The sequence below is a fragment of the Mustela nivalis genome (genome assembly GCF_964662115.1).
Source record: "Mustela nivalis genome assembly, chromosome: 10".
Taxonomy (NCBI): domain Eukaryota; kingdom Metazoa; phylum Chordata; class Mammalia; order Carnivora; family Mustelidae; genus Mustela; species Mustela nivalis.
This window is the reverse complement of record NC_139029.1, coordinates 32,867,120-32,882,136: the sequence shown is the minus strand read 5'-3', so window position 1 is coordinate 32,882,136 and position 15,017 is coordinate 32,867,120. Positions and strand designations below refer to the sequence as shown.

The window sequence follows — 15,017 nt, the reverse complement described above, 5'->3', positions numbered from 1 at the left end:
CATAGCTAAAGTGCTTAGCGCAGGGCCCAGTGGCGTGCGGCTCATTAACTGAGTGGCGCTGCCTTCTGAGGGCGGCCTGGGGCACGTGGCTGGGGAGCACTCGCACCCTCCCTGTCCCCCTTGATGCCAGGGGGAGCAGACCTCAGAAATCCCAGTCAGGTCCTGCTGAACTTGGTCGGGGGGAACTGGGAGCAGGACAGATGCCCCAGCCTTCCAGCTTTGGGGACCTAGGTCTCTGCAAGGAGCCCTGCCTTTGCCCTGCCCCGTGAAACACTCCTGGCCCCCCGGCTGTCTCTGTTACAGCTGTGAGCTCTGCTTCATGACCCCACCCCTGTACTCGGCAGCTGCCACAGTCTCCTATTGTGCCCCTAAGTAAACAAGCCTTGAACAGAATAAAACTGTTATTGTAGGGTCAACATATAGGAGCCCTATTTGGCCGGGATTTGTTTGGGAATGCAGAAACTGTCCCCTAGCCGGACTCACATCCTCTGAAAAAATGCCCCCCCACCACCCGGACCATGCCGAATTGCTAGGCCTGTCCCCAGGAAGGCTCTCAGAGGTGGGGACAGCCTTAGGCAAGATTTTGTATAGGCCTGGCCCCGAGGGCACCCTCAGACTGTGAGCCACCCTCTCCCAGAGCCAGACTGGCCCTCATGCCCCTTCATCAGGGAAGCTTTCCTGACCTCACCCTGAGTGCACCCCACCTGGCCTCCTTCCTTATTATTGTGCCCTAAGAACTTCCGCTTTGTGGTCACCTTACGGCTGCAATATAAAAATCACAGATTTGTTTCTGACATTACCGGCTTGCTCAGCCACCAGATTCTAATCTCTGAGCGCACCGCCCTGTCTGTTAATTCACTGCTGGGTCCCCAGGGCCTGGGGCGGGGCCTAGCACACAGCGGGTGTTAGTAAGCCTCTGTGGTTGCAGGAATGAATGTATGCGGGCTCTTCCAGCCTGTCAGCCTGCTCTGGGCACTCCTCGAAGAGGACCAGACCCTGGTTCTCGGTGCCACGTCCCGAAGCCTCCCTTGAGGGTATGAAGGTCAGCATCTCCTCTGGTGTCAATACCAGTTTGAGGGAACACCTCATAAGAGTGTCTGTGTTGTAGGGGTCAGGGTACACAAGCCGAAGGGTGCCCACCGTGGGAACCAGGGGTCCATGGCTGGGGCCTCTACTGGCCCCTGGTGCCCCCTGTGTCTGCATTCCCAAATAGGCCTTTCTGGAAAGCACACAGGTCCCCAAGAAGCCATTCCCTCTGCATTTGTGGTCAGTGTCAGGATCCGATAGCATTTCAAAGCACCAGACCTCTTTGTTTATGGGCCAGTGTCACTGTTGTCCTTGACTATGTCTCTTTCAAGCTGAGGGTTGGTGTCACTTCAGCCACGTCTCTCAGGAGCCATGCTGCTCTGTCTCCAATCCTGGTGTCCTCTAGGGACTCCTGTCTCTTTCTCTCAAGGGAACAGCCCATCTCCGAGAGGCTGTCTCTGTCACTCCAGGGCTCTGTGCTTCTCTGCTGGTGATTCTCAGGGTCCCTGGTCTCCAGTGAGACACCCCCCAATCTTTTAGGTGCTGGCTCAGGGTGGCTTGATTTCCTGGGAGGAGCTGGAAGGGCCATGGCATGGGGAAGGGGCATATTTACACTTGTAAAGGGACTTGCTGAGTCAGATCCAACTGTGGGGTTGGGGTTCAATAGAGACTGTCCTCAGAGGGGCCTCAGGCCACCCAGCCCAGCCCTGAAGCTCCCCAGGGCAGGCCTGGCTTTCTCTCCTTGGGGCGAATCCCCTCATCGGTTTCTCCTGGCCAGCCCTTTGCTCCGCAGCCCATCCTCTCTCAGCTCAGAGACCTTTTTCCGGAGTCCCTCCCTCTGTTTCCCCTAGCAGAGTCTGTCCTCCAAGTCTGGCGTGGTGCCTACAACTCTGGTCTCCTCCCCCAGCTCATGGCCAGCACCACCCAGCCCAAGTCAGCTTCCCCAGCGTACCCCCCACCCCGGCTATGGCAGTATAGGTGGCTCCCTTGGGTGCTCCCATCCTGAGTCCCAGAAACACCCTCCCTGATTCTGAGAGCAACTCAGTTGCTCTCCCATCTCCCACCTCGAGGCCCTGCCATCCTGTGCCCCCAGGAAAGTGTCTTCGGCTGGGGGAGGGGTCGGGCATCCCCTCCCCCGCACTGCCTGCCCATGGGCAGGCGTGCTTAGCCTGGTGATGTGGTCATGGTGGGTGGGGGGGGCTGTCTGGACACAGGCCCCTTTGTGCCCAGCCCGACTTGGCTGCTTGGTATGAGGCTCAGCTGCTCCCAGATCCTCACCCAGAGGGGAGAGGGGAGGCTTTGGAGGGGCTGGGGCTGGGGGCTCTGGACTTGAGCTCCCTCTCCGCATCCCACCTCTCAGATGTTGGGAGTAGCTGCTCAGGTGGGCTGGTGCCCCTGGCACAGGGTACTGGGGGGCTGGTGAGAGAGAGAGGCCCCGCTTGGCATCCTCTGGCAGCCGCTTCTCCCTCCTCCCCTTCTCTGCCAGGCCTGCCAGCAGCTCCTGCCAGCAGACGGGAAGCCCAGGGTGGGGGTGGGGGCTTGGAGGGTCCATAGTGTCCCTGCTGGGAGAGGCCCAGAGGGTCAGGCACGGGAGCACAAATGCCTTTCTGATGGTAGCTTCTCTCCTGTCCCCACAGAATGGTGCTGTGCCCAGCGAGGCCACCAAGAGGGACCAGAACCTCAAACGGGGCAACTGGGGCAACCAGATCGAGTTTGTACTGACGAGCGTGGGCTATGCCGTGGGCCTGGGCAATGTTTGGCGCTTCCCATACCTCTGCTATCGCAACGGGGGAGGTACCCAGCGGGCACAGGGCAGGGACCACCCACTCGGATAGAGCCTACCCACCAAGGCCCGGGCTCCCCACTCCCCAGCACAGACCCCTCTCCGAACAGGCTGGCCTCTGGCTCTCATTTCCTTTGCCCCAATCCCTGGCTTAGGTACCCTTTACCTAAGGCACCATCACCCCCTGACCCTGGCTGTCTGTTGTTTGGGCCTGACCCTGCTAACCTGCTCCCTTGAGGTCAAGAGAGGTGGAGAAAGGCACCTCAGCCTCCCGAGGTTCCCTGTCTTACACCCCCTGTGTGTCAACAACCCCCTGACTGGCTTGGGGAATTTGAGGATCCCAGCAACTTAGGTTTGTGACTTTGCTTGGTGAACCCATCAAATCCCACCCTAACATGGTGGGTCTGGGGCCTGGGTTCTTGCCAAGTTCAAAGGTGGGCTGTGGGTAGGATACCTCAAGCCCCAGGCTCCTGCTCAGTGTGTGGCCCACCCTCCTCGGGCCTTAGCTGATCGCGAAAGTTTTGCTGTTGGGTTGTCAGCAGGAAGAGGGTGGGAGCCCCCAAGCCCACCCTGAGCCAGACCTTTCCCTGCCTGCCAGGAGCCTTCATGTTCCCCTACTTCATCATGCTGATTTTCTGCGGGATTCCCCTCTTCTTCATGGAGCTGTCCTTTGGCCAGTTTGCAAGTCAGGGCTGCCTGGGGGTCTGGAGGATCAGCCCCATGTTCAAAGGTGAGGCCTGGGGAGGGTACACCAGCCCCCACCCCCACACCCACACACACGCACACACACACTCACCCATCTGTACAAACACTGCCAACCTCCCCGGAGCGCTGGTGCTGACCCCAAGCCCTACATCAATGGCCAAGGCCACGGATGCATGCTGGGATCCAAGTTTACTTGGCCTCCGCCCTCCCCACCGACCACGTGTATCCATAAAGCCCCCGGGCCGCCCAGATCACCCCTGCTAAGGCCTTGACCTGTCCCTTCGATGGCCCTCCACAAAAGCCTACCCCATGGGGGCAGGGCGGGGGCCCGTCACCGTTAACCTTGCTTCCTTCAGCTAGATGCGTGAGGCTGCCCCCGCTTCCCTCCCTCTCGCAGGTGTGGGCTATGGCATGATGGTAGTGTCCACGTATATCGGCATCTACTACAACGTGGTCATCTGCATCGCCTTCTACTACTTCTTCTCGTCCATGACGCATGTGCTACCCTGGGCTTACTGTGATAACCCCTGGAACACGCCTGACTGTGCCGGGGTGCTGGACGCCTCCAACCTCACCAATGGCTCCCGGCCCGCCACCCCGCCAGGCAGCCTCTCCCACCTGCTCAACCACTCCCTCCAGCGGACCAGCCCCAGCGAGGAGTACTGGAGGTGAGGAGGTCCCGCTGGCCCCGGACCGGACCGAGTGGGGGATGGGGTAGGGTGGAGGGGTGGACACCTGGTGCCAAGCCTTGGCTCTCCCCGCCTCCCCTCCACCCTCCCTACCCAGCACCCCCCTGCCCAGCACCCCCAGATATCGGGCAACTTTCTGCTGAGCGGGTAGGGGGCCAGGACCAGAGCCAGGGAGAGGGCCTCAGGAGCTTACGGATGAGCTCAGGAGAGAAGGCTGACCCAGCCGACAATGCTGGAGGGCTAGACACTGAGTGCAGCATCCTGACCAGGGTGCCATGAGGGAGGGAGGGCTCCAGCAGTTGGGCATGAAGCAGAGTGGAGTGGGGACAATGGGGTGTCTTCCCTGTGAGAACGGCGTGAGCGAAGTCCTCAGGTCCCAGAGGAGCAGAGGCTTGTCCTAACCCTGAAGGGAGGCTCTTCTGCTGAGACTCACAGGTGTTTGGGAAACTCCTGGGACCTAAGGGAGCCAAGGAGGGGCGCCAGCCTTCTTGGAGAACTTCTATGAATTAAGCGTAGACATACCACTGCAGGGTGAAGGGAGCTGTAGAAGTTTCCTGAGCCCAGGGCTGTCATCATCAAGCTATGCTTAAGAAAGACAGCCTGGCACTAATATGGTGACAGAGATGGGAGTCTCAGTCTGCTGCTGGAGTGTTCTAGAACACCTTATCCCCACAGGGTAGGAGTGAGGGCGCAGGGGGAAGTCCTGAAGGAGACTCCCCATGTCTTGTTGGGGAACCGGTGGGAAGAGAGTGTTAGGGGCCTATGGGTAGGGCATGTTAAATCATTCCACATCTATGGAGTCTGCTCTACCAGGTCCTGGGTACCAATGGGGTCTGAAGAGCCCAGAGGCGCTCACCTGAGGAGTCCACAGCCCTGAGGGGTTCCGATTAGGGCAGAGGTGTGGTAGGGGCACAAAGAGGGGGTGGCCAGTTCTGAAGGGATGGGGGCAAGAGGAGGTGGTCCAGAAGGCTTCCCCTAGGAGGGAGGAGGGAGCTGTAGAAGGGACATGGGAAGGTAGGCCATGGCTGCGAGGTGGCTGAGGTTTGAAGTCTCTCCACCAAGTGGCAGAGAGCCATGGGTGAGAGGGCAGAGGCCCTGGGGAGGCTGGAAGTTCTAGCAGCTCAGTATCCTCTGAGCCTGGTCCCGGTGCTCTGACCCCACAGGGCCCGGCTTCCCTGCACCAGCCGCTATGCTGTGCCACCGACGTTCAAAAACAGCTAAGATGTGCTCATTACCACCAGGGGCTCGCAGTGTAGACAACAGGGCTCCTGCCTCCCAGCGAGGGGCAGGCAAAATTACTGGCAGGCTGACTCAGCCCCTCAGTCGCTAGACAGATCATTTCTTTTCTTTTCTTTTTTTTTTTTTTAAGGTTTTATTTATTTATTTGACAGAGAGAGAGAGATCACAAGTGGGCAGAGAGACAGGCAGAGAGAGGGGGGGAAGCAAGCTCCACTCTGAGCAGAGCAGACTCTGAGCAGAGCGGACTCTGAGCAGAGAGCCCAATGCGAGGCTCGATCCCAGCACCCTAAGATCATGACCTGAGCTGAAGGCAGAGGCTTAACCCACTGAGCCACCCAGGCGCCCCTGGACAGGTCATTTCTTGAGCACCTAGTGGGTACCAGACACTGCCCTTGGAAGGGAGACAGCATGAGGACTGAGACACTCAGCCCCTGCCCTCATGAAGGTCCCATCTACTGAGAGGACCAGGCAATTTACTTCCCAGTTAGGTGTTGTGGTACATTTGAGGCACCATGTGGGCTGGCAACTTGATCTAGACTTGGGGGCAGTGGGGAGTCTGGGGAGCACAAAGCCTCACCCACACCCACCAAGCTGCTTCCGAAGCCCTCACCCTAGCAGCTGTCTGCCAGGAAGTCCCAGCTAGCTAGGGCCAGCCAGGGCAAAGTTCTGGAGATTTTATCCAGAGGGGAATAGTCCTCAAAGAAAACTGTTCATGGGTTGGGAGGGCTCACTGGGTGGCGCATTGAACTCTCCTCAGTCAAAGCTGGAGCCAGGCCTGCCTCACTAGCCACAGCCCCAACAGGACTCCTTCCCTGCAGGATGGCTCCCTGCTGCCCCCTTCTGGAAACCCTGGGAAAATGACCCTTGAGAGGTCTGCCCAGGCTGGCTTCCTCAAGGAAGTGGGGAGAACAAGCACCCCCATTTCCTGGGCCCCTACTATGTGCCAGGCATATTATCTCCTGTCCTAGTACCCCTGTTTTTCAGATTCAGAGGCTGATGTTCAGAGATTAAGGAAGTAGGCAGCCACGCTGGGTCAGGATACACGCTCTCCCCTGTGTGTGAATCAGGTCGATGGTATGAATCAGGCCAATGAGACTGCAGGTGTTCTTGGCCCACACTCTCCAACACCCCTTCAGAAAGCTGTGTGATCACATTGGAGCCCCACCACAACCTAGTTTGCTAGCTCATGCAGGTAGTATAGAATAGTCCCATTTTACAGATGAGGGAAGCAAGTCAGAAAAAAGATTAGGAAACACTTCTAAAGCAAGAGGAAGACAGATTTCTGAGCACCAGTCTGCCTCCTGCCCACCCTCTGGCCCATGGTCTCCTCTCTCCTACCAGCCCTTCAGTCTTATTTCACGATCATCTGCGTGCTGGTCTGATTCAGGCCCGGAGGCCCTAAGAAACGAGCAGGCCCTCACCTCCACAGCCTGTGGAGCCCAGAGCACCTGAAACCCAGTGGGACTCAGGCCCCAACACCCTGCTCTCAGTGTCTTCATGGCAGCTCTGGAGTGGCACAGACCTCCCTCAGATCGTGGTTCTTTGGCTTATCAACTGTTTGGCCTCGGGAGACCACCCAACCTCTCAAAGTCATAGCTGTTCATCCACTAAATGGGAGGGGGGGCGTCACAGCACCTACCTTGTTGTAAGGAGGAGATGAGATCACTCAGATGGACCATGAAGGACAGGGATGGGTGCTCGGGTAGCACAGTGATGCCTGCCGACGAGCTCCAGCTGCTGCTGGAGACACAAAGAAACAGATTAGGCTGTTTCGTTCTCAAGGAGCTGATCGCCAGGCTGGGGCAATTAAAAAATAATGCAGAATAATTCCAGAGATGTTATGCACCGAGAGCCAACTTGTAAAGATGTTGGGTTCCAACAGTTCTTAGGTTAATTGATCTCAAAAGCACATGGTCCCAAAACAAAACAAAAAACTAAATATGGTGCCATAGAAAAGAGAGGTAGAATTCACTACTTGGTACCCAGGCTAGCATTCTAAACTTTGTTAGCCCCCTGATATTGTAATGCTGTACCCTTGCAAATCATATAAATGATTAAACAAAGTCATATAAAACACTCCCAGTTGAACATACATAATTAGACAAAGTTAAAAAAAAATCTTTTGAACAAGAAATTATTTTCTTTACATGGAATGCTATTGCCTGAAGTAAGGCAGGTCTGAGTAGTAGAAGCAGAAGGACCCTGTGGCTATTCTAGAGGGCAGAACTTCCCAGCACTTACGTGCCCCGAGTAGGTGTGCCCCGTAGAGTGGGGCCTGGGCAGCCCGGAGCCCCAGCCCAACTGCCTTCAGCTTTGAGTGATTTTGTCTGTTACCCCCAATAGCTCCCAGAATACTTTTTCTGTGTACTATGAAGGAAAAAATATTGAAAGCACTGTCGAAGGGGACCAGGTGCCTCTTGGTGGTGGTCCCGCAGCTCCTGAACTTTTGCCATCCCCTTGACCAAGAGCCTGGAGTTGGGGGCACAGAGGGACGTGTCCGACAGCGCCCTCTGCGGGTTGCGGTGCAAAGGGTGGTCTCCGGGGAATTTCTGCGGCTGCAAAGAGACAGGCCTGCGGAGCAAACACCAAATCCCAGGCCTGGCAACGTTGTCCTATGAGGAGACAGAGCAACATCGCATCACAAGGTATTAAAAACGTCACCGTGAGGTTTGAGAACTGACTTGGAAAAAAAGGTGAGAATAGCTGAGAAGATAGAGGACAGTCTATGAGCTATTCTGAGAGGTCTTAGCTGTGAGAGGGGACAGAAGTGAGCCTGTATTTACCTAAATCCAGCTATAAATTATGCTAGATTGGTGTTATTATGCCCATTTTACAGATGAGGAAACTGAGGCTCAAGAGCTTGCCTCTTGCTCATCACTTCTGGCCTGGACAACTGCAATACCAGGCTGGTCCCCACTCCCAGGTTCTCTCCTTTCTACTTCCAAGTCCTTTTACCACAGTGTTCACTTACTCATTCATTCATTCATTCAACAACATCTTTTGAGTACTGCTCTGTGCCAGGCACTTCGCTAGACAGTGGGGGAGCTGGGTACTCCTGTCTTCCAAGAAAATGGATGACAAAATAAATTAGGTTAAAAAAAAAAAAGGAGATGTGTGCTGTGGAGAAAAATCTAGCAAAGGGGGTAAGGGGTGCTGGGCAGGGACCAGGGCTGCCATTTTAAGCAGAGTCGCCAGAAAAGGTCCCTTTGCAAAGAGGGTATGCAGAGTAAGTACCTGAAGGAGCTGAGGAGGGAGAAGGCGATGCCGACAAACCCAGCGGCGTAATTTGTGGGACCCAGTGTGAAATGGACATATGGGGCCCCTTATTCAGATGTAGTCAGAATTTCAAGATGTCAATGGCAGAACGTTAAGTCCAGCACAAGGCCCTTTGAAGCAGGGGGCCCTGTGTGACGGCACACGCCTCACACCCACGTGTCCATATGGATGTCTGGGGAAAGAGAACTCCAGACGGAGGGAAAGCTCATGCGTGCAAAGGCCCTGAGGGAGGTGCCTGGCATGGTTCGGGAACTACGTGGAGCCCCGTGCAGCTGGGGCAGGGAGCGGGGCATCAAGTGGGAGGACAGGAGACCAGAGGGGTGGCAGACTGAGGACAATGGACCACTTAGGGCCTTGCAGCTACTGTAAAGACTTAGGCTTTTTCCTGGTGAGAGACGAGTGCTGCTGCAAAGTTTTGAGCCAAGGAGAGACCCTGCAAGTGCTCTTATAAAAACCCTTCAGAAGCTTCCCATTGCTCGCGGGATAAAATTCAAACTTCTCAGCCTTGCCTTTCATGGCTTCTTATAATCTGGCTTCTTCTCTCCTTCATCCTTCTCTCTTCCCTCACCTTCTCTACCAGACTTGCTGAGCTACTGACAGACCCAGGCGAGGCCACGTTCTTTCGCGATCCCCCGTCCTGCTGCGAGCTGCACCCACAGCCTGGCACGCGCGTCCTCTTCTCTTCACCCTCCTGCTCCCTTCCTCACACCTTAGCTCAAGCCTCACCTCTTCTGGGAAGCCTTCCAGAGTGCCCCTCCGCCTGGGATCGAGATGCCCTTCCTTGGTGCCCACGTGCCTGATGCGGGTCTCTGTGCCCGGCACCTATCACAGGGCCCAGCCAGCCCATAGGTGTCCCGTTGATTGAAAGGGCACTGCTGAGGCGGTGTAGGGCACCAGATAGAGCCACACATACATAGGGGAGGAATTTGGGTTCAGGCCTAGGCCTGCCTGCGTCAGAGCCTCCAATCTTTACTGAGCACTCCACCACCTCCCTCAACTCATCAGGGATGGAGAAGCTAGTGTGGGTGGAGAGTTTCCAGAAGGCTTCCCGGAGGAGGTGACACCTGACAGGATGTGTCCATTCTAGAGGAGAGAGCATTACTAAAGGAAGAAAGGCACAAGCCAGGGTCTGGGATGGGCCCGAATAGGGACGGGGAGACCTTGACACCCCAGGGGCTGAGGAGGCTGGTCCAGGCTCAGGGTGTTACCTCTGGGCACCTTTGAGGGTCCCGGAGGGGCTGCAAGCAGAGGTGTCTCAGGGAATCAGGCAGAAGGGGTGGGGTGGGGCCCGTTGGGCTGGGGCCTCCCAATGGCCCCCTTCTTCCATGCCGGGACCTCATGAGAAAGAAGGAATGTGCAAGGCCGTACCCTGGGCCTCGGGACTCAGTTGCTGGGCATCAGGGGCCCAGGCCTCAATAACAGAGTGTCCCCTTCCCCAGGCTGTACGTACTGAAGCTCTCAGACGACATCGGGAACTTCGGGGAGGTGCGATTGCCCCTCCTTGGCTGCCTCGGTGTCTCTTGGGTGGTGGTCTTCCTCTGCCTCATCCGAGGGGTCAAGTCTTCAGGGAAAGTAAGTACCCCTCCCCCAGCAGGGTGTGTGCCCACCCAGGAAGACCCTGCCTCCCCTGCTGGGGTTTAGTGTGTAGGGCTTGGGCGCAGTCAGTGATGAGGGGACATGGAGGGGAGAGAGGGGCCAGAGGGCCGGAGGTGGCTGAGGGGCCAGGCAGGGGCTGCCCAGGGCAGGAATGACAGCTGGGAGGAGCCCAACAGAGCCTGTCTTGCACACAGGTGGTGTACTTCACAGCCACGTTTCCCTACGTGGTGCTGACCATCCTGTTCGTCCGAGGTGTGACCCTGGAAGGAGCCTTCACCGGCATCATGTACTACCTGACCCCCCAGTGGGACAAGATCCTGGAGGCCAAGGTGGGCCATGGAGTGTGGCCTGGAAGGGGCGGAGAGGGGCCGAGAGGTGCCTGCCTCTGACCCCAGCTCCTGTGCCCATCCTGCCCCGCAGGTGTGGGGGGATGCTGCCTCCCAGATATTCTACTCGCTGGGCTGCGCCTGGGGAGGCCTCATCACCATGGCTTCCTACAACAAATTCCATAACAACTGCTATCGGTGAGATCGCCCCCCACCCCCACCCCTGCCCTGCCAGCCCTGGGCTGCCCCCTCTACCCTGCCGCCTTCCCCAGGCTTTCCCAGATCCCCAGACCCAGTGCAGCTTCCTAGGCCTCCCCCGAGGGCCCTCCATTCCACGCATGGCCTGGAGGTCCTGGGAGCACTGGGTCTGGAGTGGGTCACTGGAAAATCGCCTGTGGGGACTCGAGAGGCTCAGCCCACTTAAAAAGGCCAGGAGCAGACGAGAAAAGAGGTTGAGAGGGATTCTGTTCCTAGAATGTTCCATCTCAGGTCTCCTCCCTGCCCAACTGGGCAGAGGGAAGAGGGCAAAGGGAAGCCGGCTGCTCGTCTTGAAGCCTGTTTTCCCTCCCTCTCCCCCAAGGGACAGCATCATTATTAGCATCACTAACTGTGCCACCAGCGTCTACGCCGGCTTCGTCATCTTCTCCATCCTGGGCTTCATGGCCAATCACCTGGGTGTGGACGTGTCCCGTGTGGCTGACCATGGCCCTGGCCTAGCCTTCGTGGCTTACCCCGAGGCCCTCACCCTGCTGCCCATCTCCCCACTCTGGTCCCTGCTCTTCTTCTTTATGCTCATCTTGCTGGGGCTGGGCACTCAGGTAGGAGGTGCGGGACATGGCCCAGGGGCCCGGTGAAGGAGGAGGTGGGGCCAGAGGCCAGGCCCCTGCTCTGACAGCCACACCCTGCAGTTCTGCCTCCTAGAGACACTGGTCACAGCCATTGTGGATGAGGTGGGAAATGAGTGGATCCTGCAGAAAAAGACCTACGTGACCTTGGGTGTGGCCGTGGCTGGGTTCCTGCTGGGCATCCCTCTCACCAGCCAGGTAAGACGTGAGGGAAAGCCTGGGCTGGAGTGGCCAGGGTAGGGGGGGTTTCTGGGGCAGGAGATTGGGGCCTCGGGCACTCCCGACTCAGCTGCCCACTGGCCCATAGGCAGGCATCTACTGGCTGCTGTTAATGGACAACTATGCGGCCAGCTTCTCCTTGGTCATCATCTCCTGCATCATGTGTGTGTCCATCATGTACATCTATGGTAAGTGCCCAAGCTCCTGTGTCCTCTCGCGTCCCAGGCCCTGGCCTGCCCACACTGCCCTGCCAGGCTTACTGACACCCCTCTCTCAGGGCACAGGAACTACTTCCAGGACATCCAGATGATGCTGGGCTTCCCACCACCCCTCTTCTTCCAGATCTGCTGGCGCTTTGTGTCTCCAGCCATCATCTTTGTAAGTTTCTGGTCTGGCCCCTCCCTCCCTGCTGCCCTCTGACAAGTGTCCTTCTACTGGGAACCAGCAAGGGAGCTCAAGAGCCCATCTATCTGGCCAGAGCTCCCCCAAGGGGTCTCCGCACCCGGGGCCACTGGGAGTCTGAAAGAGGTTGCACAGAATCAGGTAGAGACTCAGAACCACCCAGGCACCAGCCTCGGCATAGGGAGGGAGCTGAGAGCCCTTATTCGACTGAAGAAAGCAGACTGGCGGCTGCTGAGAGCTGGCCCTCCCTTCTGCCTGTCCCTGATGGGCCTCAGCAACCATTAGTGATATGGGTTTCTGCCTTGCTGGGCCTGGCTGAGCTCCCATCTCCAATCCCTCTAAGCCCAGGTGCTCGGGGTATGCAGTGTGAATGCATGGGTGTTCCACAAGAGGGTTGTTAGAGTCCCATGTCAGCTCCAGACTAGAGGCAGGCCTTCCAGGCACCAGAGTGGCCTGGCTCTGGAGAGGGAATGCTCTCGTTCCACTGATCACCAACACCTGGGAGACTCCCATCAGGGAGTGGGATTTCTGCACGTTGTTCATGGATCGGCTCATGTGATCCGACTCTCCAAGGTATCGTTGTCATTCCCACTTGACAGATGACGAGACAGAGGCACAGAGATGTTCAGTCATTGACCCAAGCTGACACAACTAATAAAGGACAGAATCACGCTTGGAAGCCAGTGGTCCCGTCTGGGGCCTGTGTGCTGGGCCAGGCTACACCAGAAGCGCCTGCAGGAAGGCGGACTGGTCCACGGGCTAAAAACCATCTGATTTTGCTCCTTTATGCCCAGGGTTGGGGGGGAGCCACAAAGTGTTTGACGATGGAATGGTGGCTCCACAGAGAAGAGGAAGGGCCACCTGAGTGACAGAAGGGCGAGCCTAGTGGCAGGGGCAGCAGTGTTCCGTCATGTCCCTGTCATGCCCAGCCTCGCTGGGCCACAGGGACCTCAGCACTGGATTTCCACTTGAGCTCCTATTTCTGGGGGAGGGAAAAGGCCCCCGAGACTGAGGAGGCCTCTGTCACATGGGGTGTGGGATCTTCCCGGAGGTTGGCACAGCCACCAGCTCTGGCCACTGGCCCAGCTGTGAAACAGGAGCAGCGGAAGCCTCCTGTAAGTGGTGGGAGGCGGGGGAGGCCAGGCACTGTGGCCAAGCGTGAGCCCCCTGGGGGCTGTCGCTGTGGCTGAGGCCAAGGCCTGGGACCCTCCAGAGGGGAGCTCACCCTCCAGAGCTCCAAAGAGGCTGCCACCCTGGGCAGAGACCCCCGGGTACAAGCCAAGGCAGAGCAGGAGACAGAGAGGAGACAGACACAGGAAGGCTCCCAAGGTTTCGGCAGGGTGGCGGCAGACTGGGCCCAGGTCCCATGTCTCTGTGAGATTGAGACAAAGAGCAGCTCCATCTCTGAGTTCAGAAAGCCAGGCCAGAGTCCCCCTAAGCCAAGGACTCCGGGCCCTGTGGACCCATATATCTGGGCTGTCATGTCTTCTTTGGGGGCTTGGCTTCTTTATATTTCTGAAAGGCTCTTCTTGACAAACCATCTTTCTGTCAGCTGAGACAAGGGACTTGTTTACACCTTGATCAGCATCTAGTTCCGTTCAGGAAACTTGTCATAAGCTCCTACTATGCACATCCCTAGTGGATGTGGATCTCGCCCCCCCCCCGAATTGGGGCACCAGGATGCTGCTGAGGGCTCTGGAGGCACTGCTGAGGCCCCCCGGGGAATGGCCCATGAGCCACCAGCCCATCTTTCTGCTTCCTTAGTTTGTTGTCATTGCTGTGGCCCCGGGGTTCATTTCCCATTCCACTCCTCTCTTTCCAAAACCGTTCCCGGTGGGTCCCCAGCCTGCCGTTCACCATTTCTAGCCTTTGGAGCCTCCCCTGTGGCTCCTGCGCCTTCGACAGGTGGGGGTTGGCCCTATCCTCTCCTGCATCGCTCCCATCTCTCTGTACAAGTCAGTTCAAATCATCAGTAAAGTTGTGCCAGGCACTGTGCCGGGAACTGGAGACCCTGATGAGGTCCCAGGAGGCCCCAGGCCTATGGGAAACATGAAACAAGTGCTCAGCAGTTGGAAAATGCCATTGAGAGCCCTTTTAGGAAGAGGGATGAGAAATCTGGAAAGGCTTCTTGAAGGAGGTGGCATTTACATAGGGTCTGACAGGAAAATGGAGAGGATTCTCCAGAATAAATGAAGAGGGAGGAAAATGCTGGGTGCAACCCAACACTGAGACCAGGGTGAGACCAGGGTAAGAACCCTAAGGCCCGGGACTCGGCAAAAGGGAGCCATCGAGAATCTCTGAGCGGAACTGACTGACTGCAAAGGCGGTTATCAGTTGTTCCCTGGCCGGTTCGTGATTATGGTGCGGACAGACCTCTCCTCCTCCACAATGCCTGATGCCTACCTGTCCCCCAGGCCCTGGACCCCTGGTTCCACCTGCTTTTTCCCCTACCCAAACCTTGACATTGCCCCTGTCCTGCCCCAAATGCCTCTTCCTAGTTCTGGAGACCAGAGAGGAGGGGGAAGGGGTGCTGGGCGGAGGGCACGGAGGCCTAGAGAAGGGTGGGGATGGAGGGGGGCAGGATGAAGGGGTGGAGGATGGAGGGGCGGGGGATGCAGGGGCAGTGCTGGGCTGGCCTCAAGGGCACTCCCTTCCCCTACTGTCTGCAGTTCATTCTCATCTTCACCGTGATCCAGTACCGGCCAATCACCTACAACCACTACCAATACCCAGGCTGGGCTGTGGCCATTGGCTTCCTGATGGCTTTGTCCTCCGTCATTTGCATCCCCCTTTATGCCCTGTTCCAGCTCTGCCGCACAGATGGGGACACGCTCCTCCAGGTGAGGGGTGGGGGCAGGCCACAGCCAGATGAACTGGGAGGGGGTGGGTGGATGGGGCTTCATGGCCCCCT

At 57.5% G+C, this 15,017-nt stretch overlaps 1 protein-coding gene across 8 annotated transcripts in view; it reads left to right on the top strand.

Annotated features, from left to right (window-relative positions):
- SLC6A9 (solute carrier family 6 member 9) overlaps positions 1-15,017 on the top strand; it is a 31,328-nt gene that overhangs the window by 14,990 nt on the left and 1,321 nt on the right. For 5 of the 8 annotated variants that reach the window (XM_082688296.1, XM_082688297.1, XM_082688299.1 and 2 more), the window contains 11 exons: positions 2,664-2,820; positions 3,408-3,539; positions 3,912-4,182; positions 10,158-10,290; positions 10,509-10,643; positions 10,735-10,838; positions 11,221-11,458; positions 11,549-11,683; positions 11,793-11,892; positions 11,982-12,082; positions 14,776-14,946. In XM_082688296.1, the coding sequence (XP_082544422.1) occupies positions 2,664-2,820; positions 3,408-3,539; positions 3,912-4,182; positions 10,158-10,290; positions 10,509-10,643; positions 10,735-10,838; positions 11,221-11,458; positions 11,549-11,683; positions 11,793-11,892; positions 11,982-12,082; positions 14,776-14,946 (1,677 nt within the window). The remainder of the gene's footprint in view (positions 1-2,663; positions 2,821-3,407; positions 3,540-3,911; positions 4,183-10,157; positions 10,291-10,508; positions 10,644-10,734; positions 10,839-11,220; positions 11,459-11,548; positions 11,684-11,792; positions 11,893-11,981; positions 12,083-14,775; positions 14,947-15,017) is intronic. The other 3 variants (XM_082688300.1, XM_082688301.1, XM_082688302.1) reach the window with 2 other exon arrangements.